The following is a 27,671-nucleotide window of genomic DNA, read 5'->3' on the forward strand; positions in this document are numbered from 1 at the left end:
CACTCTCAGTCCACTCGCTTAACTTTCTCATGCAAGTCATAACAGAGAAGTGGGCTCAGCTCCCAGCCGCGCCCATCGGATCTTGGCAGACAGGTAGCAGGCCTGCACACAAAGCTGGGGAAAAGCATAGCCAGGGGGGGCGATGATTAAGATTTAACCCACGAGAGACTGGAGCAGTCACCTGATGTTTTTGTGGGATTTAAGGTCGATGCGCTTTTTTGTGTACTTTTTGTCAGACTTTCCATACGTATGGACCAGCACACCGTAGACTGTAATCCTGCCCAAACAATTCAGATAAACCAACTCAACGTTTTCTTTCAGAAATAAGGAAACTGGTTTTCTGAAGCCGTTGATCGAATGCATTCGAAATAGACTTCGACTGTAGTTTCGCTTCACATCTGGCGCACACATTGGAGGAGTGAGGGGAAAATAATTCACAAATCATCTGCTCTGAACCACACACTTGTGTGTGGGTCACCGGCTCACAATTTATACCGTGCATTATGATTTGTATGCATATTTCTTTATTTGTTTGCGTATGCACTGCTTTTTCGCTCCCCCTGTCTCTGTCTCTGTCTCTGTCTCTGTCTCTCTCTCTCTCTCTCTCTCTCTCTCTCTCTCTCTCTCTCTCTCTCTCTCTCTCTCTCTGCCAGACATATTCATACCGATGCACTCATTTATATTTCAAAAGTCTCATCATTGAACAATGTGCCACCGCCGTTGAATTCGCAGACAGAAAAAGCTAAATGTATGTTGTTCTCTCTGTCATTTGAGTCAATAGCTGCTTTCCCCCCACTGGCCGCGAGCTACATGCACGGGAGAAAGTGCCAAACCCTCGCCCACACCACACCCCACCCCGAGGAGACACCCACCCGTGACTCACACACACTGAGCTCCGCTCCAACCCGAGAAGATGGAAAATAAATTGTTGCTGTGCGATTGTGCGTGCATGGGCAGTGCCAGTCCGTTTCGAGGGGAAACGTGTAAAATGAACAATTCACAATGGTAGGCTATAAAAACCGGGAACTGCATATGGTGTGAAGCTCAGCACTTGGTAAAGCTAAATTTGGATAGACTTGTGCTGTTCTCCTTTTCAGAGAGCTCGATTCTGTTAATAGAAAATGGCAACTCTGTAATTCAATTAGGAAGGGCGCATAGGGGAATTCCTAAAATGATAGAGGGTGCACCATAGTGCAGAGTATCCAACCACCCAGAGAATAATGCTGTAGGCTTGGAAAAGGAAAACTATTAAACCATCAGAGTTGAGATAAGCCATACCCAAAACTTGATGCCGTGGTGCAGGCTGCATTAAAATGAGTAATAAATCGTCATAAAATAGGCTATGTTGAGATATGTTGCATTACATATCTACTGCAAATACCAACATATCATTCTTCACTGGGCTTTTATCCCTTTTCAGTCTTTTATGATCAAATTAAGAATACAAGACATGGATATTTATTATTACATTTTTTTGAATGATTGGCCATACATCAATCCACTTGGCGCCCCACTATTGAGGTTGTGACGCCCAGCTTGTAAAGCCCCAGGTCAGACCATTTAACGTGACTAATGAGGATCCCTCCCACTGATCTTAAAGGTCCCATGGCATGAAAATCTCACTTTATGAGGTTTTCTAACATTAATATGAGTTCCCCTAGCCTGCCTATGGTCCCCCAGTGGCTAAAACTTGCGTTCGGTGTAAAACGAGCACTAGGTGTTCTGCTCGCCTTTGAAAAAATGGAAGCTCAAGCGCGCTGATTTGGAATGTGACCCCATATGTCGTCATAAGGGGCCAAGTACCTCCCCTTTATCTGCCTTGCCCGCCCAGAGAATTTGGCCCGCCAATGAGACAATGAGCTAAGACCTGGCGAGCGCCACATGTAGTGGGGGTCATCTCAGCCATCGTTGATCCCCGCTACCCGCCGACCGCCGCCCGGCAGCCGGCACCGGGCAGCGCTCGGTTCAGTTTACTTCAGATTGATGTGGAAGTGGAAGAACCAGAGACGTTGGAGAACCCGACGCAGCCGTTTGTGATCCATAATATCGTCTGGAGGCGCACACAGCTTTTGGCCGTGATAATATGTATTATATGATATGTATTATATGATATTACTTAGATATAGAGCTCGAGGACTGTAACGCAAGTGTTGTACACTTCTTTGTTATTTGGATAACCGCTCTGCTGTTGGTGTTATGGCACATAACACGTCGGTTCTTTGACATCTCTGGTATTTCCACAACAAGACTGTAGTTGGGGTTATCTCAGCCATCACTGAGCCCCGCTGCCTGCCGCCCGCTGCCGCAAGGCACCACCATCACAAAGCACCACCGCCCGGCAGCGGGCAGCTGGCAGCGGGCAGCCGGCTGCCGGCTACTTCAGATTGATGTGGAAGTGGAAGAACCAGAGACGTCGGAGAACCCAACGCAGTTGTTTCTGATTCACAATATCGTCTGGAGGCTCACAAAGCTTTTGGCCGTGATATTATGTATAATATGATATGTAGGCCTATTAGGCTATATGATATTATTTAGATATAGAGCTCCAGCACTGTAACGCAAGTGTTGTAGGCCTACACTTCTTTGTTTGGATAACCGTTCTGCTGTTGGTGTTATGGCGCCAACCTATTTCCACAAAGAGACTCGTAGTGGGGGTTATCTCAGCCATGGTTGAGAAGGTATTGGGGGAAAGGAACTTTGGCTTTGACTCCCTGAAGTACATGAACCAAGACATGGAGGAGAAAGGGATTGTTGCCCGAGATTGTCTCCCACTTGAGCCCCGCTTCCCGCTGCCCGCTGCCGAGGGATCTAAGCCTCGGCGTTGCCCGTTGCCCACTGCAGGAGGCGGTGGTGCCTAAGCGCTGCCGCTGGCGAGGCAGCGAGGCTCCGGCGGGAGAAAATCGCAGGCAACAATCGCAGGCAACATTCCCTTTCTCCTACATGTCGTCGTTCAGTTTACTTCAGATTGATGTGGACGTGGAAGAACCAGAGACGTCTGAGAACCTGATGCAGTCGTTTGAGGTCCATAATATCTTCTGGAGGCGCACACAGCTTTTGGCCGTGATAATATATATGATATGATATAGATATCTATGTATAATATGACATTATTTAGATATAGAGCTCCTCGCCTCGCCATTGCGATACATCCACTGTAAACAGCGCATGGTTCCGTGGACGCAAGCTGCTCAGGGCCACACCCCCACCCTCCTCCTTGACCTGCCTCTCTCCTCCTCATTTGCATTAAAGCTAGAGACACCGAAACGGCACGTTTGGGGAAAGCTCAATGTGCGACTGGCTCATAGTGGCTGTAATTCTGCACCACGGCTGAATTTCAGGAACGTCTTCAAATACTGTGTTAGGGGCCCACTAATATCTATATTAAAGAATCCATAGAGTAGCATGCCATGGGACCTTTAACACGGCTGTGTTATCAGGTCACTGTGACTTGTCCTCAGGGAGATCCAGGAAACGGCATTCCAGCTGCATTACATGGCTGACAGACCGAGAAAAAATAACACAGTATTGACCCTCCTCCCTTTTTATCACACATCAGTGTCTGGTGCAATGAACCCCTTATTTGTTCTGAGTTTCATTTTTCACTTCCCAAAAATGTCTCTGTCAGTCTGTCTGTCTGTCTGTCTGTCTGTCTGTCTGTCTGTCTGTCTGTGTATCTGTCTGTCTGTCTGTCTGTCTGTTTGTCTGTCTGTCTATATATCTATCCATCTTTGAGTATGCCCTTATATCTCTATATCTCTCTATCTGTCTGTCTGTCTGTCTGTCGGTCTATCTGTCTGTTTGTCTGTCTGTCTTAATTATCGATTCACCCATCTATACACCCACCCCTACTAACTATTTTCGTCAATTTATTGTGTGCAATAGTTGTGCTTATTTTTGCACTGGATTGTGAGGGCCAACTAGGCTGTTTGGTTAATGTGGTGGCATCCAATTTCACTTTAAGGGATTTATAAACTGTATTGAATAAAATCCCATGCTCTAGTTAAACGGTACAAATCAAGAAAATCAATAGCCTTGATGATAAAAAGGTTTGACAAAAGCTTGTGAGTTTCCTAACAAGGTAGCAACACCAGGAGAGCAGTGTGTTTAAATTTAAACCATAACATTTTTTTGTGAGTGCTTCAAGTATCATATCTCATATTTCTTTTTAAAGCTCATGGGCTGTAAAAAGCATAGAAGAAAATGAGTCACAAACTCATGAGCAGTAATTACCCTTCCCCTACAGGCTTGTGAGATTCATCATTATCCAATGTTAAATTCCGCTTTCCCTGGGGGGGTGCAAAAGCAGACATTGAGCAGGTCCACTGGTCTGTTCAAGTCCCAGCAAGATGCCTACCTTCCCGCTGAATGCCAAAGAAACGAATGAAGAGGAACTGGCACATAATCCAAAACAAAGACTGAATAGGGTGCAGTGGAGCAACGTCAGCATTTTTATTCATTTTTTAAACGTTTGAATCAAGGTGTTGTTTCGGAGCGATCAATCATCATCAGACCAATGTTCATTGTTCCATCATCAGTTACTTAATTCATAATTAAAAATAATTTAATAATTTATCTACATTTCTATTTTTCTGAGTTTTTTATATAATAAAAAAGGGCTTACGGTTTATTTTGATATATTTTATAGTCTACATGTATAGACTATACGTCTCCATAGGCGGTATACAATTACTTTGCACCTTAAACCTAAAATGCAAATGTACTACAAACCACCGAACTACAACACCCACAATGCCCAATCGCCGGATGTTGAGATTGTAATTTCCGCGGGTTTCTTGAACCGAAGAAATGAAGAACTAGCGAAATAATGTGAGTTATAATCAACAACAACAACAACAGCACAACTCTCAAATTATAGTTTAATGAGTTGAATCAATGTGCTCTAATATGTCTAAAGACGAGACGACGGTCACTGTCAACTTAAACTGCTTGGTTTGTTAACAATAGTGTTAACTTCATCAGACGACCTGGTGTAGACAAGGTGTACCAAATGGAAGGTAACGTCACTCCTAAAGCAGACAAGACGGTGTCGCTCACACCTTTACATTCAACCAAATCAACCCCAACTGAAGTCACAAGTGAAAAGGTAAGCAATCGGACAATTTAGTGACCTGTCAGCCATGTGTTATACTAATTCTGTTTTTATGTCTGCAAACCATCTTCCGCCAATTGTTACGTGACGTTACGAAGCAAAACCGTCTATGATTTTGCTTTGCAAACAAAAATCTCCCTCCATCTAATAACTGTTGATCGTTTTAATATATTGTTTTGGATTATATTGTGTGTTTGTTTTTGCAAGATATGTATTTACTGTAGGCATTTGTGCCTACAGTAAATTAAAAAGTTTTTTTGTATAACGTTACTCCTCTTGTTTGCACTGTCCTTTTTTGCTGCTGTCACACCAGATTGTCCTTGTCTTATTTATGTTACCCTCATTTGGTACACCCTGTTCTAACTAAGATATTCTGGCATGGTCAACAGCCCCGTCAAAATCTCAGTGCATCACTGAAGGCTAGACTGAGTAGATCAAGGCGCTCCTTCGCCACACCCTCCTCTGTGGCCAAACGGCTTTGTGTTGACGTTGACGATGAGGGTGAGGAGAATGATGGACTGCAAGTCGTGGCAGATCCCAGTGTGATCGTAACCAAAACACCGGGACACCGGTATGTTGCCGAAAAGAAGACTCAAGTTCAGTCACGGACCTCGGATGGTCTTTCTGAGGCCGAGTTGGCACCACCCTTGCCAGCAGGCGGGCTGACCCTGAAAGAGCGGCTCAGGAGAGAGCTGAGGGTGAAGATGGACGACCTGCGCAGACTGAACATGGTGAAGGTGTACAGAAGCAAGGTAGACCCCGTGCTCCAGCTCTATTACACAATTACAATTATTGGGCAGAGTTTTCTTTCAGCCAAAGCGACTCAAAGTGAATTTAAATACAGGTAATTATAGAATGGGGCAGGCAAGGACTAAGCATCTAAACATATTGCTCAAGGATGCTTGTAGCTTGCGGATGATCAAGTTGGTTTAGGAAGGAACCGTGAACCAGTTGACTGCTTTAACCATGACACTATCCTGCCCCTAATCTTATAACACACTAATTTGTTATCGTTGGGCAGGACAGTTTAGTTAGCGTAGTCTATGGTGTTGTACTACCAGTATCCACAGCCTAACCTATCTTATCCTCGAGCCAGATTCCCTAACCCTTACCCGTCCTTTAATGACATGAATCTGAATTCACTGTAAGTCACTTATGATATTGTTGTCTGCTAAAAGACTTACTACAAATGCAGTTTATTAAGTTGTTTGCGTCTTGACGCTTTACAGAACGACTTGGCCCATCTCCAGGCGTTGATCCATAAGTGGCGTGGATGTTCCCAGGCTGCACTGTACCAGCTCCAGACAGACCTGCCTCTAGATGGACGTAAAGCCGGCCTGGCTCAGCTCATAGACCTCTTTGGTCTGGAGGACAAGATACTGCACTTTGACCGCTTAGAAGACGAATTTACAGATTAAACATATATTTATTATTAAAATCCAAACCAATACAACACGACAGTTTCGGGAACCGGTTGCTTTAATTGCTGAGTATTTGTTTTGTTTTGTCTGTATTAATAAATTATTTTCCTAATTCGACCATGTGTCATACATCCTGTGTTTTCATTGTGTTTGTTCTGAAACTAATTGAGCGTGGGAAAGTTCTTCATCCTGGAGACCTCCAGCTGTTCCCGGAGCAGGGCCAGTTCCTGGGCCTGGGCTCTGGCAAGGTGCTTCAAGTTCTTCAGCTGAACGATCTCTTGGTAGAGCTCTGCCTCCCGCTCCACACCCTGGTCGGCCTCCGCGGCTACAGACACAACACAGAGTGTTCATTATTCAACAGACCAGAGCCGGCACATTTGATCCGCTTTGGTTTTGTCAATGAATAAGCCACAGGGGCATTAAAAGCAATGGTATGCAGGAAATGTGTGTACAAGTAGTATTAAGTGTGAATTTTCAAGTCACATCAAGATCTGTTGAATATCATTAGGTGTATCATCTGAAACTGAAGATATGAATAATGGAGAGGAAACGGCAGTGTATTTGAAAAAACGTAATTGCATCTTACATTATGCATAACAAGAACAAAGACGCCATGTGTCCTGAAGTATATTAATGTTGAAGTTACTGAGAACTCAGGACAACAGCTTTAGTGTGTGGAGCAGTCACCATCAACTTTGAATGTTTCAAACTAAAAACAAATCTAATTGAACCCCATTATCCTTGCGTCCTTCAGAGGAGACGTAAAACCGAGGACCTGACTCACTGAGGTCATAAAAGATCCCAGGACACTTATCGCAAAGAGCAGGGGTTTCCCTGGTGTCCTGGCCCAACCAGGCTCATTCAATCTCGCCCCCTAATCATCCTCCTGTATAATTGGCTGACTCATTAATTCCCTCACTCTCCACCTCAAGCTGGTGTGTGGTGAGCGTTCTGGCGCAGATTGGCTGCCGTGCATCACCCAAGTGGGTGCTACACACTGGTGCTGGTTAGTGAGGTCCCCACTTCACTTCAAAGCCTCTTTGAGTGTCTAGAAAAGCGCTATATAAATTCAATCCATTATTATTATTATTACTTCATTTACTTACTACTTAACTAATTTATTAATAAATTAAAATTACTTGATTGATCCTTTGGTGTATCCTTTCTCTTAAAATGTCTCTGCTCAAGATAATAGAAATTGAAAAACAAAGTACATAAATTCTTAAATATTTTACTTGATTGAATTGTAGTGTGGCTTCCCTTGTTAAGAGCTGTAATAACAACGCTGATTTGTTGATACTGTACCTGTGGAGTCATAAATATGGCTCCTCTCAGACACAGCCACCTCCATCTCCGCCAACTCCTGGTCCAACACGGCAATCTGCTCCGCTTTGATCGCTGCCCGCATGGACACCTGTCTGATCTTCTCCTGAGGACTCTGTCGAACATTAATAACATTCTATTATGAAACATGCTGATACCTGATACAATATATATATGTATACCCAGATTTGGTTTGGGAAGATTTCACCACATATCAAGGTAACATATTTGCTGTTACCTTGTCATCAAAGGCGGTGTGCTTCTCCAGACTAAAACCCTGGTCCACCATTTCAAGATCCATCTGGTTTAAATACTGTGGGGAGAAAATACACACCTTTATTCGGCCTGTACCTCTACTATTTTTAACGTGGCATTTTTTTCAACTGCAGACTGACTATTCTGCATAAAGAATATGAGTACAATAAAACACCCATGATTAAAAAAGGATGCATATATGATATCTTTCATGTCTATGAGTCCCATCTGAAGTGACCTCCTGCTGTTCCTTGGAGAGGTGCAGCTTCTGGATGTCCCTGGTCTGCATATCGTAGTGCTCCGTCTGCATCTGGATCCTCCGCTGCTCCCACTCCAGCTGGATGATGCCCTTCCGGAAGTCCTTGCACTCCACCATGGTGGCGATCTTCTGCCCCCCCAGTGTCTGAGAGCCCAGGAGGGATTCACATTGAACTGGAGGAAACTGAATGCTGATGGACACTATTACCATATACTTTCCAGGACTCCAGCAGACACATTTATCCAAATATATTGAAAGTGAATTTTAGATACATGCCATTAGAGAGCAGGTAGGGCCTTTTGATCAAGCCTACAAGTGCCTACAAGTTAGACTGGCTACGTTGGGGTTAGATCTCTGAACTTTTGGCTGAACGTCAGAAAACAGCCTTATTAGGATAGGTTTTCAAGCCATCGATGCGTCATTTAAAAAATTAACAGCCTTTCGTTTGCTGGAAATACGTGTGGATTCAGTCTGGGCCGTTGCTACAGAGACAATGACCAGACGTTTCACCGTTCATTCGTTGTCTACGCTTCGTAAACTGAGAAGACACTTCTTGATACGCCAATTGAGTAATATGTTTATCTAAAAATAAACAAGACATTTGCCTTGCAATAAATCTGTATTATCTACCAACTGCATCGGAGGGGTATTTGTGTGCGTGTGTGTCTGTGTGTGTGTCTGTGTTAGTTATGCAGCATCCTTATTTTGTTTCTCTTTCCAGTCACTTCTTCCAATACGCTTATAAGGTTGTGCGTTTGTCTGTGTGTGTGTGCAAGTGTGTGTGAGTGTGTGTGTTTCTGTGCGAGTGTGCACTTCCTCTCAGGGTGACTCAATGGTGAGTCATGTGCCTCAGCGTTGTCATGTGACTCTGTGGTGTGTGTAGACCTTGATGTTGGCGCTGAGGTCCTCCACCACGCTGCGGTGGTGCATCACAGAGTCTCTGTGGTCGGGGATGCAGAGGGCAGGGCTGACCTCCACCTCCACCTGGCCCTGCCTCAGCAGCACCTGCACCAGGAGGTCCAGCTGGAAGCACACCTTCTGCTCCCGCAGGCTGAGGAGGAAGGGGAGAGCTGCTGCATCTCATTCCCACAATGCTAAGGGAAAGGCATTGCATAGCGCAACAACATATCACTCGCGACTTAACTTAACTATAAATACTCAGTAAGTTTTATTTAATACATGACATAAAGGAGCCGGTTGACATTAAGGCATCTCGCTCAAGGATGCCTACAGGTAGACTGTGGGGATTGGGGTTTGATCCCAGAACCTTTCAGCTGGGAGTCGAACACCTTAACCAATTTATAGTAAAATGCATTTTTACATGGTTCTGTACGTGTTTGGGAATCATGCTTCATGCAGTTTGATTTAAATACACAGCTTATCATTTATTATTTCACAATCTGGAAAAAGTAATACACGCCTTCATTGCATCACGGCTGGATTACTGCAACTCCCTTTACCTAGGACTCCCTCAATCACTCCTCTCACGCCTTCAGCTGGTCTAGAACTCTGCAGCAAGGCTGCTGACTGGATCCAGAAAGCGGGATCATATAACCCCCCTCCTAGCTTCCCTCTACTGGTTGCCCATCCAGCACAGAATTCATTTTAAAACCCTACTTATGGTTTTTAAAGCCCTAAATGGCCTGGCCCCGCCCTATTTCACAGAGCTCATCCACCGCCCCTCAGCTCCCAGGTCCCTTAGATCATGTAGTATGGGTCTCCTGCACGTTCCACACACTAGATTAAAACAGAGGGGCGACAGGGCTTTTGCTGTGGCTGCCGCCCCGCCTTTGAAACGAACTGCCGCCTTCAATTAGAGACGCTCCTTCCGTCACCAATTTTTAATCTAGGCTCAAAACACACCTCTTCTCCCCTTTTGTCTCCCCTATGTATGTGGTATGTGTTCTTTTATATGCCTTTTTGCACCATGTACGGCACTTTGGCCAGTGAAAACTATTTTTAAATGTGCCTTATAAATACATTTTACTTACTTACTTACATTTTGCACAGAGGTAAGAGGAATTTAAAACACATGTATTTTTATTCAATTTATATTCCTATTCAACTTTATTTAGATACTGGAACACCTTGATGGAGTCCGTGTTTTATCAATAACACATAATCATACCCGTTGATTTCATCCATGAGAGTTTTGATCTCATGTTTTGCTGTCTCGTCTTCATCAGTCCGCTTCTGGAGAAAGGCCTGCATCTCGGCCAGGGTCAGGGCCTTCACCTTCACCTGGGGCCAGACACATTGAGGTGGTTTCTCTAGCATGGCCAGCTCCTATCATTGTCCCATCACTTCAGCAAGTACAGATTAATCTGGGTTGGTTATTGTTGGCTAGGATTGGCTAATGATTTATAATCACCCCTATATATCACCCTTTAAACAGCAGATCTTTCATTTCAAAACCCCAGAAGCCCCAAATTACCCAGAAAAAGATTCAGATGCTGTAAAAATTGAATATAAATAAGCTGAAATTGTATACCAGCAATAAACATCCTTATATAACACCTGCTTTTCCCAAATGCACACCATACGAGATGAAAGTGAATGTAAAATCTAACGGCAAAACACACACAATCGTCTGAATATCTAAACACTTAAAGATTCAGACGATAATCCGACGCTACCTGTTGTTCGCTCTCCACCTTGGCCCTGCGGGCCAGACAGAAGCGCTCCCAGACAGTCGGCTCCAGGCCTGCGGGGGTGTTCTCCGGGGAGTCCAGCTCCTCCATGGCCTGCAGCATCTGGCCCAGGCCGTCGCTGGCCGCCCCGCCCAGCGAGAAGCGCTTATTAAAAGGCTTGCTGTCCGCTTGGTCCCTCATCCTTTGGACTCTGGAGGGGGGAGGGAAACGTTCTGAGAGTAGAGCCGGATCTCACTAAATCTGCCTCTATAGCTGGGAACCTCTGGCTTTATATAAGTGATTAAAATATGAATATGATTAATACAAATGAAAAATTGTCATTCATGTCCCCTCCTTAATCCAAAAGACAATTTATTCATTGAAAACACATTTATTTTCTTCTCATTTTTGGCCATATCCGACAATGTGGATCGTTAATAATTGACTAACAAGTTACTGAGCATGACTAACCTGGGTCTGTGCTTGAACAGCTTATAGAGATGATCCACAACATGTGCTTGAACATCGAAGAACTGCTTCCTAAACCCTTTGTCCAGAAGCTTATCAGAGACGTCAACAGATTACACATCCATGCTTAACCAAAATACATTTACGATATGGCTTTTTATGTGCATTTCTTTGGGTTCTCTAACGCCACTCACTCTGTCCTCAGCCACCATGTTGTCATAGGCCTTTCGACAGAGCTCCACACCCTCGCTCACATTCCTCAGTTCCTCCACGATTACGTTCTGCACATGAGGATAAGCAGCTCTTAGACCTCAAGTGAAAGTTGAATGAGAGAGAGTGCTAATTGCAATGCTAAAAGGTGAAGGTTTGGCGTGCCATGCCAAGTTTGTTCTTGCCCTTGAGATGTGAGCAAGCCTTTTATAGGACTTTGTTGGAAGATCCTACCAAATAAAAATCGGATCTGCGAGAAGCGGTCGTAAATACGTTTTGTGACGCGGCATGACTGTGATAGGCAGCATTATTAGGGTTATATAAACAGTCTTACCTTGTCGGCCCTCCTCCTCTCCATGCTGAGCACCAGCTCTCTCTCCCTGTTCCTTATCTCCTCCTCTATCAGCATGGAGTACACCAGGTGGGCTACCTTCAGCTCCTCCTAATGAAACCATTTCAAACGTAGATGCTTTGATCCAAACCGTCTTACAAAACCGTTGGTGGCCCCATTGGGAATAAACCCCCTAACCCTGGCACTGTTAATGCCTTGCTCTACCTACGTATTGTGTAAAAGTTATCTCACCTGGTATATAACTGTCTCTGATTTCAATTTCCTCTCGAACAGTTTGGCCAAGACTTCATCGAACCCTTGTGTTGACTCCAATATGGACGCCTGCATTTTTTTCATTTCACTTTCCAGTGTCTGTGATGATATGGAAACATAGAAGAAATGTCTCATTGAAGTGGCCGGAGCCAACAGTTCTGATAATAGGTTGATAGGACCATGTGTGGATGCATGAAATACCTTCTTGTATTTGTCCTGCTCTTCACTGAGATCCTTGGCCTTCTTCTCATAGTCTTTGTAGATCTTCTTCTCCTCGTCGCTCCACTGGAGCTCCGGTTTGCTCACAGCAAACTCAGGCTGAATAACTTCCTACAGGTGTGGGGAATATTAAAGGACTGGGATTTGCTCTGTTTGCTCTGGTTCTCTCTGTCCAGCTGCCATTTTTGACTAAAATCTTCATTAGGACGTGAAGGTTTGTTTTGTTGAGCGAGCTCTGAAGGGAAGTGTAAATTGATTGTCTTTTTTATTTGCTTCCGGAAATGTGTACATCTTTTCTAAAGCATTTTTATTTTCTCATTTTTTGTAATGCAGAGTTAGTTAGTCTAATAGCCAGATAGGTATAGTCATCTATAAAGTAAAACCATTTGACAAAAGTAAGCAAAAACACATGACTAAAAACGCAAAACTAATTAAAAAAAGTAGAACAACATCATGAAACCAATGTTGGATGAAATTTTACCAACCTTCTTCAAGATGTCTTCTTTCTTGACTTGAATGGCCCCTCCCATCATGTCCCCCAGTGCTCTTTCTCTGGAGTTATCTCCCTGGGACGACAACAACACATCTATCATGTCACCAATCAAATGCACTCATGCAAATGTTATGTCTGAAAATGGTTGCAACACCAGTCTGTAAAGTTGTTATGCAGTGGCAGAAGATGGCTTTACTCTTTTTAACACTTTCCCACTTTTTACATTTAAAAACATACATTGCCAAATATCTATAACTTATAAGTAAGCAAACTCATTTGGAACTAATGTTCTTGGGCGGGGGGGGGGGATAAATATACAAAAGATAGGGTGGCAGGAATGAAAGTAAGACCACATTTAATGTTGCATACCTTGGCAGCCAAAAGCATTTGTTCCTCCAGTTTTTTCTTCTCCTCCTCAATCTTCTTCTGCTGCGGGGTGAGGTACTTTTCTACTGTTATCTGAGGTGGGGGAGGGGGGGTGTGAGGTTATCAATATGGTGCATATCAGTTTGGTTTGTTTTAGCTTGACGCTATGGCATAGCATCGATCGCATTAGCTTTTTAAAAAAGATCACACTCATTCACTCACCCACCCAGCCACCCTACTGTTTATATAACAGCCCCTCAATAGAATAAACAGAACAGTGAAGTCAAGTTTCATGAGTTGTCTCCCTTCCTAACAAGGCCTCTAATGAGACACTATCTCCATGATGGAGTATCCCTGGTGCTTCAGTGGAGGGGCGGCCTACCTCTGAGTCCTCCACAGTGAGGGCCCTCTCTGGCTGCTCGCTGTCCCCCAGGGTTGGCTCCCACAGCTCCCGGTGGGCCCCCAGATCCCCCATGATCTCCGCCATGCGCCGGTTCTTCTCCCGGACACGGCTCATCTCCTGCTCCTTTTGCTTGCGCACGCCATCGAACTCGCCGTTGAACGCCTTCTTGACTTTGTAGATCACATCCTAAGGGGAAGTCAGGTCACGTTTCATTTAGAAGCCCCTTATTTTATTTCTCGACAGGGCTTCAAGGAAAAAGTCCCCCCAAACCCAGAGAGAAGAAACCGAGAGAGGGAACACAGAAGTTGCACCCCTTCTTCCAAGGAATGAATGATTAAGTTTTGCTACTTTAGTCTTGCAGTCGCTTCAAACCAAAGCAACTATGGTGGATTCAGATAAACGTCATTAAGGAGCTGGTTGAGGTTCAAGCATCTGGCTCAAAGATGTCTACAGGTAGGCTGCAGACATTAGGGATTGAACCGAGAACCTTCTGGTAGCCTAACTGCTAGATCCTGCCTGAATTAAACGGTTAGAAGCCGGCAGGACATGTACGTAATATTTAATATTGTTTTATTTACCCTAACCACTTCTCGACTGCCCCCAAGGCTCTGCGATGTCAGCTCATAAAACATAGGCCGCAGTACAAACATAAAATACTTGCTATGTATTTTTTTATTTATCTGTTCACTTCAGTGGATGCTTACTGTTATATCCGTTGTTTTTCTTGTTTGATGCCGTCATCCAACTAAACAATAAGCAGTAAATCAATCCTAACATCGTTTTATTACTCGAACCGGTGGGATCGATCTAGAAAGTGTACCAATGCTCCCAGACCTGGAGCAGAGTTATCTGGTTGATCTTCTGCTCTGTGACGTGCAGGTTGAACTGATCGTAGAGGTGGGGGTTCAAGCAGCCGAGCTGGCCAGCGAAACTCCCGGTCAGTGCTGCGGCCTGGACGTCGGATCCCCCCCCCTCTCCCTCCTCTCCTCCACTGGGCCTCCTGTGCGGGACGTCCTGATGGGTCTGCAGGTTTCAGGGGGAGGGGGAGAGAAGACTGTCTTGAATGATTGGAATTGGAACGAGTATTTGTAAAAACGACCCTGTGGCTTTAAATAGAGAAGTAATTGCAGTGCAATGCAGGGTCAATGGCAAGCCTTTGGTCTTTGGAGGCCAAAGAGATGGTGGGGGCCGAAATAGCTCTGGGCCTTTCTCGAGCATTTAAAACGTTGTGGCCTTTCATAGGTCATAGGTTCAGACCCAATGTTTGTTTTTAAAGTTTTACACAACATTCCGTTCATAAAGTTGTTTATGACATCTTGATTGGCGTAGCCACGAAACTCACATCCAAGTGATTACAGTGGAACAACCGGAGACTTAAAATGTAATTGCCTTGTTGCCTCTATGCAGAAAACAAACACAAGCCAAACTATTGCTGAGGCTGTATGTTGGTCATACCAGGACACTGCCATGGATCAACACAGGCTGCCATTTTGTATTGCATCTAAAAACAGCAAACATCTGGATTAATTTCGACCAAATCAGCACATGTGGCTATGGAGCATTTGCTGGCATCCAAACCCTCAGACTCTGTGTTCTTGTTAAACTGTGTGTGTGTGTGTGTGTGTGTGTGTGTGTGTGTGTGTGTGTGTGTGTGTGTGTGTGTGTGTGTGTGCGTGTGCGTTTGCATGTGCGTGCGCACGCTGCTTACAATGTGGTTGGCCGTCTCTATGGCTCTGATACTTTCCACCCTGAGGAGCTCGTCCAGTTCTTTCTCTGTTCGCTCCTTCATTGGATAGTTCTTCACTTCAAGGTCAGAATGGAAGCCCTGTGGTAGTAAATTGCATTTCTTTAAAAACCTTTAATATGATGGATAAATCAGCCTATAACCCAGCCTAGCCGGTTGGCTGTACCAACTGGTAGGCTGATCCATACATCATACATCTGGGTTGGCAATCCCTCTTGTGATGTAGCTGGAGGGTAGATTCAGTAAATGGCTTGTAATTGTTGATCAACATCACACCTGGTGATAAAATAGGGGTCCTATATTAATAATTATTATTCAAACACTGTTATTTTATTTTTCTACTTTAATTGGTAGAGACGTTATGATTGATTAATGACTTGGTTCCTCCTACCTTGATGGCCTTTCCTTTCACCTTCATGGAGTCCCAGCAGTCTCTTTTGAGGAGTTCACGCAGGTAGCATTTGGCCAGGTTCCCCATCTCTATCTCTTCCCTCACCTTTAATACCGGGAAACATACCAACATAGAAATTATCTTCCCATCTCTACACACACACAACAAAAGGATGACTAGGTGTGGCATGAGTACAAGGCTGGGCTCCCGGCCTCGATTTCATTACTCACCTAATATCAAGTCAAAATAAGTTAAGTTCCTTCTCTTATCTTTTAATCACACACGGGAAATCGGAAAAATAACAACATAAGAGTAAGACAGCTTCCCATATCCCCCTCTACACACAAAGACACACACAGAAGCAGACAGAAGCACACAGACACACAAGGAAGCACACAGACACACACGGACACACACACAGAAGCCCAGATGGTGAGTAAGCGCATGACTCATAGACGTCTTGTGTGTGGCGTTACCGTGGCGACCTCCCGCTCCCCGTCGACCTCTAACCTCCTCTGCTCGCCCACGTCCAGGTTGAACTCATGCCCGTCCAGACGCCAGATATCTGGGAGCTCCTCGTTCACCCGCATCCTCTCCCCACTCTGGACAGAGGTCAGTCCAGACAACCGTTACTCCACTTCCTCGGAAGATGATTAATCACGGAACACGACCCAAAAAGCTTCGAGAGACGCTAATCCACGTAGGGATCGGTGAAAGCAACACCTAATCTATGTTTTTAGTCTGCCTTTATGGTAATAACTATAAGGCCTGCATGGTTCTTATAACATTCATATTTCAGGGAATGAGAGAACAGTAGGTGAACTATGATGAACCTTCAAGGTGACTCAGCGCGAAGCTGTGCAAATAACTTTGCAGCCACGAACCATTTACCTTCTGTTTTTAATTTGAACGCTGTTTGTGAGGTGCTAAGGAATGTGTTGGAAAAAGCTGTGAGTCTAAATCTAACCCTTTGTATTCATGTGTTATGGGTTGGGTTGGAGCTGCGTGTATGGTTCACTATTGTGATCAGGCCGCAGCCCTCATTTGAAGTTTCTAAGCGTTTTAACTGAACATCAAACAAAAATCTCTAATTCAATCCACTCACAGTGTCAAACAATTGTTTTATGCCTTTTCTTATTTCTTCCTTTTTCTCGGAATATCGTTGCTGCTCCGCCTCCAAAACCTATGAGACACAAACAGAAACATCCACGCTTACAGGTTAGAAACTCCATACAGTAGCCTCGTCTAGATGGTATAAATCAAACGTCTTATCTGTCATCACTCCCTGCACAGAGATACGCGTGCTAGGCAAACACACCTGTGCGCTACACACACACGGAGCTCCTACATCACAGAAATGTAGACAAATGATTAGCGCCCAGCTGAATGGCGTGTAGTGGCACAGGAGGGTGATTAAACAGACTGCCTGTTTCCCATGAGGGTGCTAACCGACATGTAGGAAACCCAGTACACGGGGAGTGTCACCTCTGTGTATTGTTATCAGAACTGACTGTTGCACAGCAGTGAGTTTCCAGATTTTCATCTTGATCTGTAGGCATTCGCCGCGCTGCTGTGTTTTGTACCTGATTGATGACCGATTCATGATCTCGGGAGTTATCAAAGTATTGCACATCATCGAAGGAATGCGCCCAGAGCGAAACAGCTCGTATTTTTCGGCTCAAATGTGTGTGCCCAAGCGTGGATCAACACACACACGTGCACATACTCTCACATTCACTCACTCACACAAACATACAAACTCCCAGACAGACACGCACAAGTGCATTTGACCATGAAGAAACAACCCAGAAATTGCGAGAATCATGAGAGAGACACACACATACACACACACATACAAACACACACATGTGTCTGATAATCGTGGGGACATTCCACCCGGTCCATAAATACCACAACCGTTTAAACACTCACCGCCTCTTCTCTGGTTTCCAGCCAGGTGGGGTCGGAGGTCAAATTGGGGTCCCCCTCGTCCAGCTCTGGTGACATCTCCGTGGCGTCACTGACCTCACTGATCTAGAAAAAACAGGAGCCACTTGGAGTTAGACAAGACAGTATGAATACGATGAACTACAATGTAAATTGTAATCACACACACAAACACACACACACATTCACACACACACACACACAGCTGTTGAACAGGTGGAGCCTTTGCATGAAATCCGAAACATATTTCTAGGGACGGTGCGAGAAGAGGAGGAGGAGGTTTGAATGTTCCAGACTTTACCACAGTATTATGAATATAATTAGATGGCTGCTCCAAGTGGTTCGACAGGACAAGACACGGTGTTTTGGTGAAGTATATACACACTCAGAAACCTGGATTACTGTCATATAGTTGGGATAGTTTAAGGCAGGGCCGTGGTCATGTCTAGTGTTTGCTTGACTTCACCCTAGTCTTGGCACAGTGTTGAGCATAAGGAGATTACATTTCACTGATTAATTCGTAAAGTATGAATGTGATGCTAATAACCTGACATCAATGATACACAATGAATAAATGCATATATGCATTTATACTTTTTGAGAATGTACTTATATACGCAGATGCTTGTATACTAAGGGATTCATCTACATAGATTTACAGACATAAACATCTGACTTTGCGGTGGTATTGAATGGTTACCTCCTCTGTCCCTGGGCGTGAGGAGCCTAAAGGAGATAAGGACCCTTGGGGACCCTCAATCATGGCCCCCAGCGCGGCGTTCTCTACTTTCAGGACGTTCTCCAATTGCCGAGCGGCACTTTGGCAATAATATGTGGCTTCCCCGGCCTCTAAGCTGCCAGACCTTTCAGTTCTGAAATACAAAAATACATTGTATCCGGTGACAACATATGCATTTCACTTTATTCTTCAAGCATGTTTTAGTCACCACAGTAGGAGTAGTAATAAATATAAGTAATTGTATGAGTTGTTTTTATTGATTGCTACTCTTCCTGCCTGCAGTATTTTAAGTCATTAATATGCATGTTGTTTTTATTATATAAGATACTATTTCATTATTTTGGCATGTATCCAAAACAATTAAAGTATTTTCTTTAAACTTTCAGAGAGCCCACCCTAGAAACCACCCTTGTGGTGAACTAATCCATGATTATATGGTGTGTTTTCATTCCTGCTGCTACAGTGCATTGGATTTCCTTTGTGGATTTTTACATTCCATTGAAAATACTTGGCAAATTTGGAACCTTGAATCGCTGATGAAACTTCTCATTCAGAAGTATAAAAACAATTACATACACTAAAAACTGTTGGAGTTTCCAATAAAGTTTACACTATTTTGGGGATCAAATATCATAACAAAAGACTTTCATGGATTTCATGTGAGAAAGGCCATTTACAGGATGAGAGTCTGCGCTGACTTTGCCCGACATTGTCATGGGCGCACCTGCACCCTCTGCTGGTGTGGTGCGGTATAGCATCTGCTCAACTCTTAAAATAAAATCAATCTCCTCACCTCAGCCTATTGCAGACAAGGGAACCGTCCCCCGAGCCTGCAGTGACTAGCGTCTGGCCGTCGGCAGAGAAGGAGAGGCCACCAGCGCCTCCCAGGCGACACGAGTGACACTCTATCTCAGCGTACCTATCCTGTTTAGAAGACCAGAAATAAACCAGCTTTGCAAACACATACATTAATATGAAACACACCCTGCTGACACACACTGTCACATTTATTTATGGGGCAAGACTTCAAAACTGTTAGGGTAAGGGCTGCCCAACCCATGCAAACAATGTATGCAAACTGGTAATTTGAGGACACTTTAAATAAAAGCAGCCACTGCGCCCATTTAAAAATGATATATTAAATCCGGAAAGACCATGATATAAAGCAGCAGAGTGATTCATAACGGCACCAACATGGCAGTGTGTTTGCTCCCAGACAGCAGGAGTGTGTCCAGATAACAGGAAGTCATCAACCTGTCCCTACCAGAGCGGCGGTGGTGCGCAGTCGCAGCAGGCCGTCCCTTCCCACCGACGCCAGCCAGGAGCCATGAGGGGACAGGGCCAGGAGGCTGGGCCCCAGAGGATGACCCTCCACTTCCTCCTCCGGCCCCAGCTGGCACACCGTTGGACAGGGAACACCGCCTGCATCCTGCCAGATAAGACTTTAATCACGGCGGTTTGCCAAGCGCCTATGTACTGTTTGCCAACGGGTCGTCTCTTGGGTACCAAGAGCCAAGGCTTTGACTTGAAGAATCTCCTTTTGATTCTGTGTTGTTGCTTTTAACATTATCGGCCCGGATTTCCCCTACCACCTCAACTTTAACAACACACTTATGCTTAGTGTGAGGTAGATACATTAAAAAACATATATAAAGTGCAGCCTGGCACTTTTATAAATAATGATATTTGGTCAGATTACCCTCTAAATGTTCCCAACTGTTTAAAGCTTTCTAATAATTACAAGAAAGCGTGCACCAGAAACATAAACAATCCAAATAATAATCAATAAACCAACCTTAGTACAACAACTTATAACTCCTAAATAAATATTATCCTCCTGTAAATACTCCCATCCATTCTACTCTTGTCTCTTTTCATGCCTCAGTGAAACTAATAAAGCGACGACACATCAGTCATGAGAGAAGCCGCAGCACCTCAAACACAAACGACAGCAAACCACACAGATCAACGGCTATCATGTGGAAACAGAGGGGCGTGTTGTTGTAAAACCCCACCTGGGGCACTTTAAATCTCTGCAAAGACTTGAGCTCCTCGCAGCACGCAAAGATCTCCCCGACGCCCAGCACGCATGACTGGAGTGCACGTGGCGCCTCATAGGTGCTCGCCTGGAAAGTGTTTGCAGATAGACGGCCTTGTGTGTCCACGCAACTTGGACCTGCCATTTGGGAACAGGAGCACAACATGGACAACTCATTGGTCAAAAATGCAAACCAGTTCCAACTCTTCTTTTGTGCCTCTCTTTCACCAGCCCAACCTTTAGCACAACTAACCCGGCATTTATCTTTTGTTGGAGGGACAAAGAAAGATCCTTTATGTGTGATTGTGTCACCAACATTTCCATTCAGTTGTCCGATGATTATGATCGAGCATGCCATTTGTTAGTATGTGCCTAGTCATTGGCTGCACAACCTATTATTCTGATAACCAAATGGACATTGAGCAGAGTAGTGATAACAAATGCAGTAATGAAAGTAACGATAGACTTAGAGAGGTGAGCTGGTGTCCTCAGGTGGAATACCCGAAAGCTTCTTCAGAGACAGAGAGAGCAGGTGGAAAAGACTTCCTCCTCCTCCTCCTCCGTTCTTGGGGTCCTTGGGTCCGGGGCACAGCGCTAGAATCTGCACCTGCTCAGAACCGCTCTGGTGTTGGGTGGACAGGGACAGAACGGGCCTGCCGGGAGCGACTGAAACGGCAGGGGAAGTAAACTGTGTTAACAATGCTGGTGGGAATGGGATGGAGGGTCAGGGTGTTTGATTCCCACGGTCTTGTACCATATGTATACATCCATACCTGTAAGCACTGAGCAGGGTACCCTTACCCCCTAACTGCAAATTAAAATCAAATCACTCAGTGACATGGAAGACAACTTAAAAGGGCTACCATAAAGGAAGCTAGACCCATCATTTCGTCTATGAATGGGTAATTTATATTAGTAACAGACCAGACAAAGAAAATAAGAGGAAAATTGTTAATGTCCCCGTGTATGGGCTCTACCTGTGTATCCTATGACCGCAAATGTTTTAGACGGTTTGGCGTCCAGTAGGAAGATGTGGGAATCGGACGCACAGACAAGAATGTTTCCTCCTTTGTCATAACTGTTACACAAAGCAATAGGAACACAAACACACAATCATATCACACCAACATATGTACTGATGTATTGTATATATCTGTTCGATTACTGATAGGTTTTATATGTTTGTTTTATAAAAGAATTTGAATATCCATCCCTTTTAAAATGTTTTATAACTGTGTTGCGGTAACGTAAGCCACATTTCCTTACCAGTACATCATACATTTCTTAACTTAACAAAAGTGAACATATAACATCTAACAGCTACACATCTGTACTCCATTCGCCCATGAGAGGACATGAACACATGTGTGAAACCTCAGACCGTGTGTGAATGCAGGTGTGTGTCTGTGTGTGCGTGATGGAGCGGTATGTACACCAGGCAGTCCACGGGTCTGCGGTACAGATGGATCTTGAGGACAAGGCGCGGTCGCCCCGTGCTGCTCAGATCAACAAACAACAGGTGGCCTGAGAGGGTTCCAATCGCAGCGTAGTGGGAAGCAGGACAACAGGCTAGACAGGAGACCTAAACACACACACACACACACACACACACACACACACACAGACACAGGGCATCATATGTATAGCTAGGCTATGTGCATGTGAGGCCGTTTTGCTTAACGCAATAAATAAATAAAGTTGAAATATAAGTTATTTGAAGGTTATTTGTTTAGAATTAAGTTTTGTTGTGTGCACAGTGTGACACAAACGAGACATATCCCAGACATATACCCACACCAAAAACAAGGGGAGGGAATGACGAATACTATGAAGAAAAATTACTTAATGAATGAAGAAAGAAGTGCATGGGTTTGGTTATTGTGACTCTGTCAATGACGACATATACGACGCTGTCACAATAAGCAAACCCTCTGTCAAGTCTCTAAACGGAATTGGCCAAAATGTAGGGACGTGATGAATCAGACCTGGGTTCGAAGTGATAGTGACCCTGTCAGATCGCCCTCAGAGGACCACTGCTGCAGTTCACCACACTCCCTCACCGACTGCAGACACCATGATCACACACACATATCAACATACTACAGGACTGTATATAAATACAGTATGTATATTTTTCTGCATATCTATATTTTTCTAGGTTTTTTATTGCCTTGTTCTACTTTTGGGTATTATATTCTTAATGAAGTTTGTTTCATCAAATATATATGGTCCTTTCTAGACAATCAATTGTTATAATTTAAACAATGTATGGGATCAATTAGATAAACAGAATCCAAAAGCATGTTTTAGTCAATAAATCACCAGGCCACATTTTGCTTGTTCTCTTATTCAACTCTCTAACTTTTGGTGAATTATTTTCTCACCACAAACGTATCCTGGCCCATGGAAGCTGCAGCTACAAAGCCTCCAGTGAGGACATCCAGGATGTTTTCGATCGAACCCGGCTTGAGCGGTTGGTGTCTGTAGATCTGCCCCTGGAGGAGGTTTATCAATGTTAACGTTTGACAAACAAACCAAAAAATCCTGAAATTCGTATTTGTATTTAAACAAATACAAATTGTTTATACTTAAATTAATATATACATTTATACTTGTACTTATGATAATCATTTATTTGGTTAAACATTATGTATAACTATGTTACAGAAAACACGTTTGTGATGAAAAGTGCTGGTTCTTCAAGACAACCAACCGGTCTCAAGCTTACCGAGCTTGAGACCAATAGTAAGGAATTGTAGTCAGGGGAAAACACAACGGTCCTGATGGCCTCCTCCACTTCTAGTGTCTGGGAGATCTCAACTCTGGTCCCGTTTACCTTCAAGCAGTGCAGGAGACGATCCTGAAATAGACAAAGCACTGGTGTCATCAATGCACTCATGAGCCCACTATTTCATTCAAAGTAACTTACAGTGAATTCAGATACAAGTATTAGAGGGTGAGGGCCGTATTGCCTAAAGATTCCTAAATTAGGTTTGTGGACATCATTACCTTTTGGCTGGGAGTCGAACACCCATACCACTACACCTTTCCTACCCCTCAATGTATTTTTAGAGGCATTCTATTGCAAATAGGATCTTCAATCCCAAAACACAGGACAGTATAGTATAGTCAATTTAAGTTGACTTTGCAAACTATACTATATTGTTAAAAAAGGGAAATACTATTAATTACCTTTCCTGCAACATACAAGCCATCACTGTGAAGAGCCAAACTTTGGAAACCACCATCTTTGAGTTCAGGGTTTGCATCAGGAGCTGAAGTATCAACATAGAAATAAAACATGACTGTGTTCTTCAACAGCAGGTGTATCGATGCACCTGATCAACGTTATCGCCTTATTGGTTAGTTGGGTGAATAAACCTTCTAGAAACTGTGGAAAACATGACAACTCAATCCATTAGTTAGCACCCAGGTAGCATTTACAATGCATTTCCATTGAGGTGCCATGTTTTCCCCAAAAGATTCTAGAAGGTTTCCCACCCAACCAACCAATACGGCCGCTATGAAAACGGCCTTATTTCCAGGGGTGGGGGGGGTACCTGTGGGGTTGTACAGGATGCGGACAGAAGGGGCGTCCGGGTCGGCCAGCAGCAGGTACCCCTCCTGACAGCCTACGTAGAGCTCAGCGGCGGGGGTCCAGCACGCGGCCAGGGGGGTCAGTCTGGGGGTCCCACGCTCCTGTGGCAGAGGCAAATAAACGAACGAAACCACACAACAACATCAAAATGAGTCATTATTTTCCCTTTATTATCCATATAATCTATTACTAGGGTTCAGAGCGACGGGAGAGCTACCAGAAAGCCGTCTGCCCTGACTCCTTTAAGGCCGGCTATAGCAGACGCTGGCATCTGAGGGCCCCAGTAGGTGAGCCTGCCGTTCACAATGTGTGAGGGCGGGGCTTCTCTCTCAATCAGGGAGCCATCGGCTGCTGGGAGATGAAGTTCTCTGGAAGACAACCAAACAAAGTTTAATGATAGTAGGTAATATTTCACAATCCAACGGCTATACTGCTAAAGCTCTAGCAACACCGTTTACCTGCAACATTTGAGGGTTATGACTCTGTTCATGTTGTCACATCTCAACTGGCTCCTTGAGTTATGTTTTTTATTGTTTCAGTCATCGCTTCCTGTTATTCTTTGTTGTTCTCACTACTCTTGTTTTACATACTTCACTTCCTGCCCTTGTGTTTGCCACCTGGGGGGGGGGGGGGGGGGGGGGGGGGAACGGGTTGAGTCGGCTTTGGCTGGGGATTACCCCCAACTTCGAATTTGGTGTTGGGGGTATAAGGGAGTGTGTGTGTGGATGATGGTTGGCTTATTGGACTCTAATTGAACTTTTGTACATTGAGTAATCAGTGTTAGAGGTTCAACCAGCTATCTCCACACGCACTAGAGGAGTTCTCCTAGCTGGCAACCACTCCAGGCCATATAATTATCAAACAGTAACAATTAACCATTCTTTCATCACCACCCTTTGTCCTTTGTCTAAAGGAGCCCAATAAAGGGCAACTAGGTGGCATGCAGCCGGGACTTTTCTTAACAAACTACTCCTGTTTTCTACCAGCTGTCGTGCAATTGAGTCCTTTTGCCAGTTTTTGCACCAGCCTAGTCTGCATGTTTCCCTCCAAGTGCCAGTTCGCCTCTGTTCCTCATGTCAAATCTCCCATCTTTTTTTCTTCTAGAGTTTAGTGTTCCTTTTGTTCTTTTATCCCTGCTAGTTTTCCTGATTACACCTTTGTCTTCTCGTGCTGGATTTGTTTGCCTGATCGCCTTACCCGTCTGTGGGAGTGTGTGGAGGATGGCTGGTTTAAGCAGCCTCTGGCCCAGTTGGATAGGACTCTGGGGCTGGGTGCGGCTGCACACCTGTTAAACCAGCCAGAGGTTAAACCAGCCATCGCCACATGCACTCAAGGAATTCTCTGAGATGGCAACAAGCTATGTATCATGATCAAACCTTTACAATAAACCGGTCTTTTATCATCCCCACCCTGCATCCTTTGCCTGGAGGAGCATAATAGAAGTCACCTAGGCGGCGTGTAGCAGAGACTTTGATACACTGGTGCCCAATTTGGGGCCTCTCCAGACTGCTGGGGACCCAGAACGGCTCTTCAGGCCCCATGAGGGAGATGGGGTAGAGGGTGGCCCTACCACAGGCTGTTTCTGGGCCCTCCGAGGATCTACCACTCTAGCCCAGCTGAACCTTGACCCAAGACAGCCCTGCCACTCCCTTGTCCGTTGAACCTGCAGCAAGGCAAGGTGGCATCCCAGGCCTCCAGTCTCCAGGAAGGAGGGGGAGGTTGGGTTGGCAGGTCACACTGAGGGGTGTAGGGACATATGGTTGGGAGCTTTTATTTTTAGGTATGATAACCCTGTGGTACTGATGTAAAAATAATTTGGAGGGAATTAAATCAGCCAACTCCACACGTATTAGAGGAGTTCTCCCAGATGGCAACAACAGCAGGCCATGTCTAATTTTCAAACCTTTACAATAAACCGGCCTTTAAACATCACTACCCTGCGTCCTTTGTCTGGAGGGGCCAAAATAAAGGTCACCTAGGTGGAGTGTGGCAGGTATCAGCGACTTTGCTACACAAACCTTTTCTCAAGTAAAGACTACTCTTGTTTTCTACCAGCTGTTGTGGAAATTGAGACCTCTTGCTAGAGTTGTCCCCAGCCCTTACACATATGAATTATGAATTGTTATAATTTATTATTAAACCTAGGGGCACCGAGCAACTGCAGTGGGGGCCAGGGCCTCATGCTCTAGTTAGTCTACAGGTTGGCTGTGAACATTGGGGATTAGACCAAGTAGCCTTAGAAAAGCAGTCAAATATAGCCACTAAACTATCCCCTATCCTTCCACTAAACATACCTACCTTTTCATCAGGATGTGATGTGTATCGCTCTTCTCGATGTTCCACACTGTAAGGGTTTTTGAACCCAGAGCACATATCTGCTGCCAATTCATTGGGTTGAAAACCAAAGAAATTACATCTTTTCCAGCTTTTGGTTGAGTACAGATTCTCTCTGCGTTTTCCCAGTTCCTGCAGAACAGTTGTCAATAAGATTTAGTACAGATTATATTTCTGATCTCATTATTCTGTGGAATAAATATTAATGTTCATAATTTACCACACTGTGATGGTATGATCTGGCAGAGAGGAATAGCAGCATAAATATGGACCGACATCGCTCAACGCCAGAGAAGTATAGTCAAGTGTTGCTGTGCCTGATGGTAAAATCAGAAAAGTAGTTTTTATAATCAATGAGATTGCATTGAACAGACAAACAGATGTACTCCTTTAATCACAGATTGGAAGTTACTGAGGAAGTAGGCAGGACAGTATAATGATTTAAAAAGAAATTAAGCTAAAAAATATCACAATACACTTCCAAGATTACTAGAAATATATATAACAATAATTAGATAAAGATCAAGAATAGACAGGCCTAGAATTGATAAAGAATAATTTAACGTTATGGCCTAACGTGGGTGAGAGTTGAGGTAAGTTATTGAGTTGTACATTACTGATTTATAAATAATGCTACTACCTTTCAGCTCCTGTTTTAACTTGAGTTCAGGATAGCTGAGCACGAATATTGAAGGGTTCAGCCTCTGCTCAGAGACAGCCAAAACCCTAGAAGTCCCACTGGCTGTGAATGCACCGATGCCTTTGCCAGGGTTTTGGAGGACAGTTCTCTTTTTGGAGTCAATGTTAAGGAAAACTATGTGGTTTCCACACGTATAACATGCTGTTATCGTGTCAATAAACACCACTCTTTGCTTTGCAAACCCCTGTGCCCATCTGGGGAGAGAAAACAACCCAAATAAAGTCATTGTTCATGTATTTTAATGAAGTTCCTTTTGCCTGAGACTAAATAACTAGTACTACGAATATTATCAATGATGAAAAAGTAGCCATTCCTTTATAATGACAAGGCTACATTACCCATACATTCACAAATAATAAATTGAACAGTCAATATTTCAATGTACCTGACTTCTAGACTCCCAATCTTATCCATTTCAA

The 27,671-nt window shown here is 44.2% G+C and overlaps 2 protein-coding genes across 2 annotated transcripts; one reads left to right on the forward strand and one right to left on the reverse strand.

Annotated features, from left to right (window-relative positions):
* Nucleotides 1–4,863: 4,863 nt before the first annotated feature.
* Nucleotides 4,864–6,607, forward strand: sfr1 (SWI5-dependent homologous recombination repair protein 1). Its single transcript, XM_079731117.1, has 3 exons — nucleotides 4,864–5,104; nucleotides 5,500–5,862; nucleotides 6,340–6,607. Exons 1-3 carry the CDS (start codon nucleotides 5,009–5,011, stop codon nucleotides 6,526–6,528), a joined length of 648 nt encoding a protein of 215 aa, XP_079587243.1. The 5' UTR covers nucleotides 4,864–5,008; the 3' UTR covers nucleotides 6,529–6,607.
* Nucleotides 6,608–6,692: 85 nt separating this feature from the next.
* cfap43 (cilia and flagella associated protein 43) lies at nucleotides 6,693–27,666 on the reverse strand (the record flags this gene model as incomplete). The annotated part of the gene is made up of 38 exons (XM_079729085.1): nucleotides 6,693–6,856; nucleotides 7,837–7,969; nucleotides 8,093–8,167; nucleotides 8,348–8,512; nucleotides 9,254–9,419; nucleotides 10,497–10,609; nucleotides 11,005–11,209; nucleotides 11,470–11,558; nucleotides 11,661–11,747; nucleotides 12,011–12,118; nucleotides 12,260–12,379; nucleotides 12,482–12,610; nucleotides 12,985–13,065; nucleotides 13,362–13,451; nucleotides 13,741–13,947; nucleotides 14,596–14,784; nucleotides 15,470–15,586; nucleotides 15,897–16,001; nucleotides 16,373–16,498; nucleotides 17,002–17,079; nucleotides 17,829–17,930; nucleotides 18,544–18,715; nucleotides 19,376–19,506; nucleotides 19,847–19,975; nucleotides 20,598–20,758; nucleotides 21,164–21,286; nucleotides 21,598–21,698; nucleotides 22,054–22,202; nucleotides 22,606–22,683; nucleotides 23,005–23,115; nucleotides 23,349–23,480; nucleotides 23,813–23,895; nucleotides 24,181–24,319; nucleotides 24,436–24,586; nucleotides 26,517–26,684; nucleotides 26,773–26,869; nucleotides 27,193–27,446; nucleotides 27,638–27,666. 38 exons carry the CDS (start codon nucleotides 27,664–27,666, stop codon nucleotides 6,693–6,695), a joined length of 4,857 nt encoding a protein of 1,618 aa, XP_079585211.1.
* Nucleotides 27,667–27,671: the final 5 nt, after the last annotated feature.

Source organism: Pollachius pollachius (assembly GCF_949987615.1).
Source record: "Pollachius pollachius genome assembly, chromosome: 2".
NCBI lineage: Eukaryota > Metazoa > Chordata > Actinopteri > Gadiformes > Gadidae > Pollachius > Pollachius pollachius.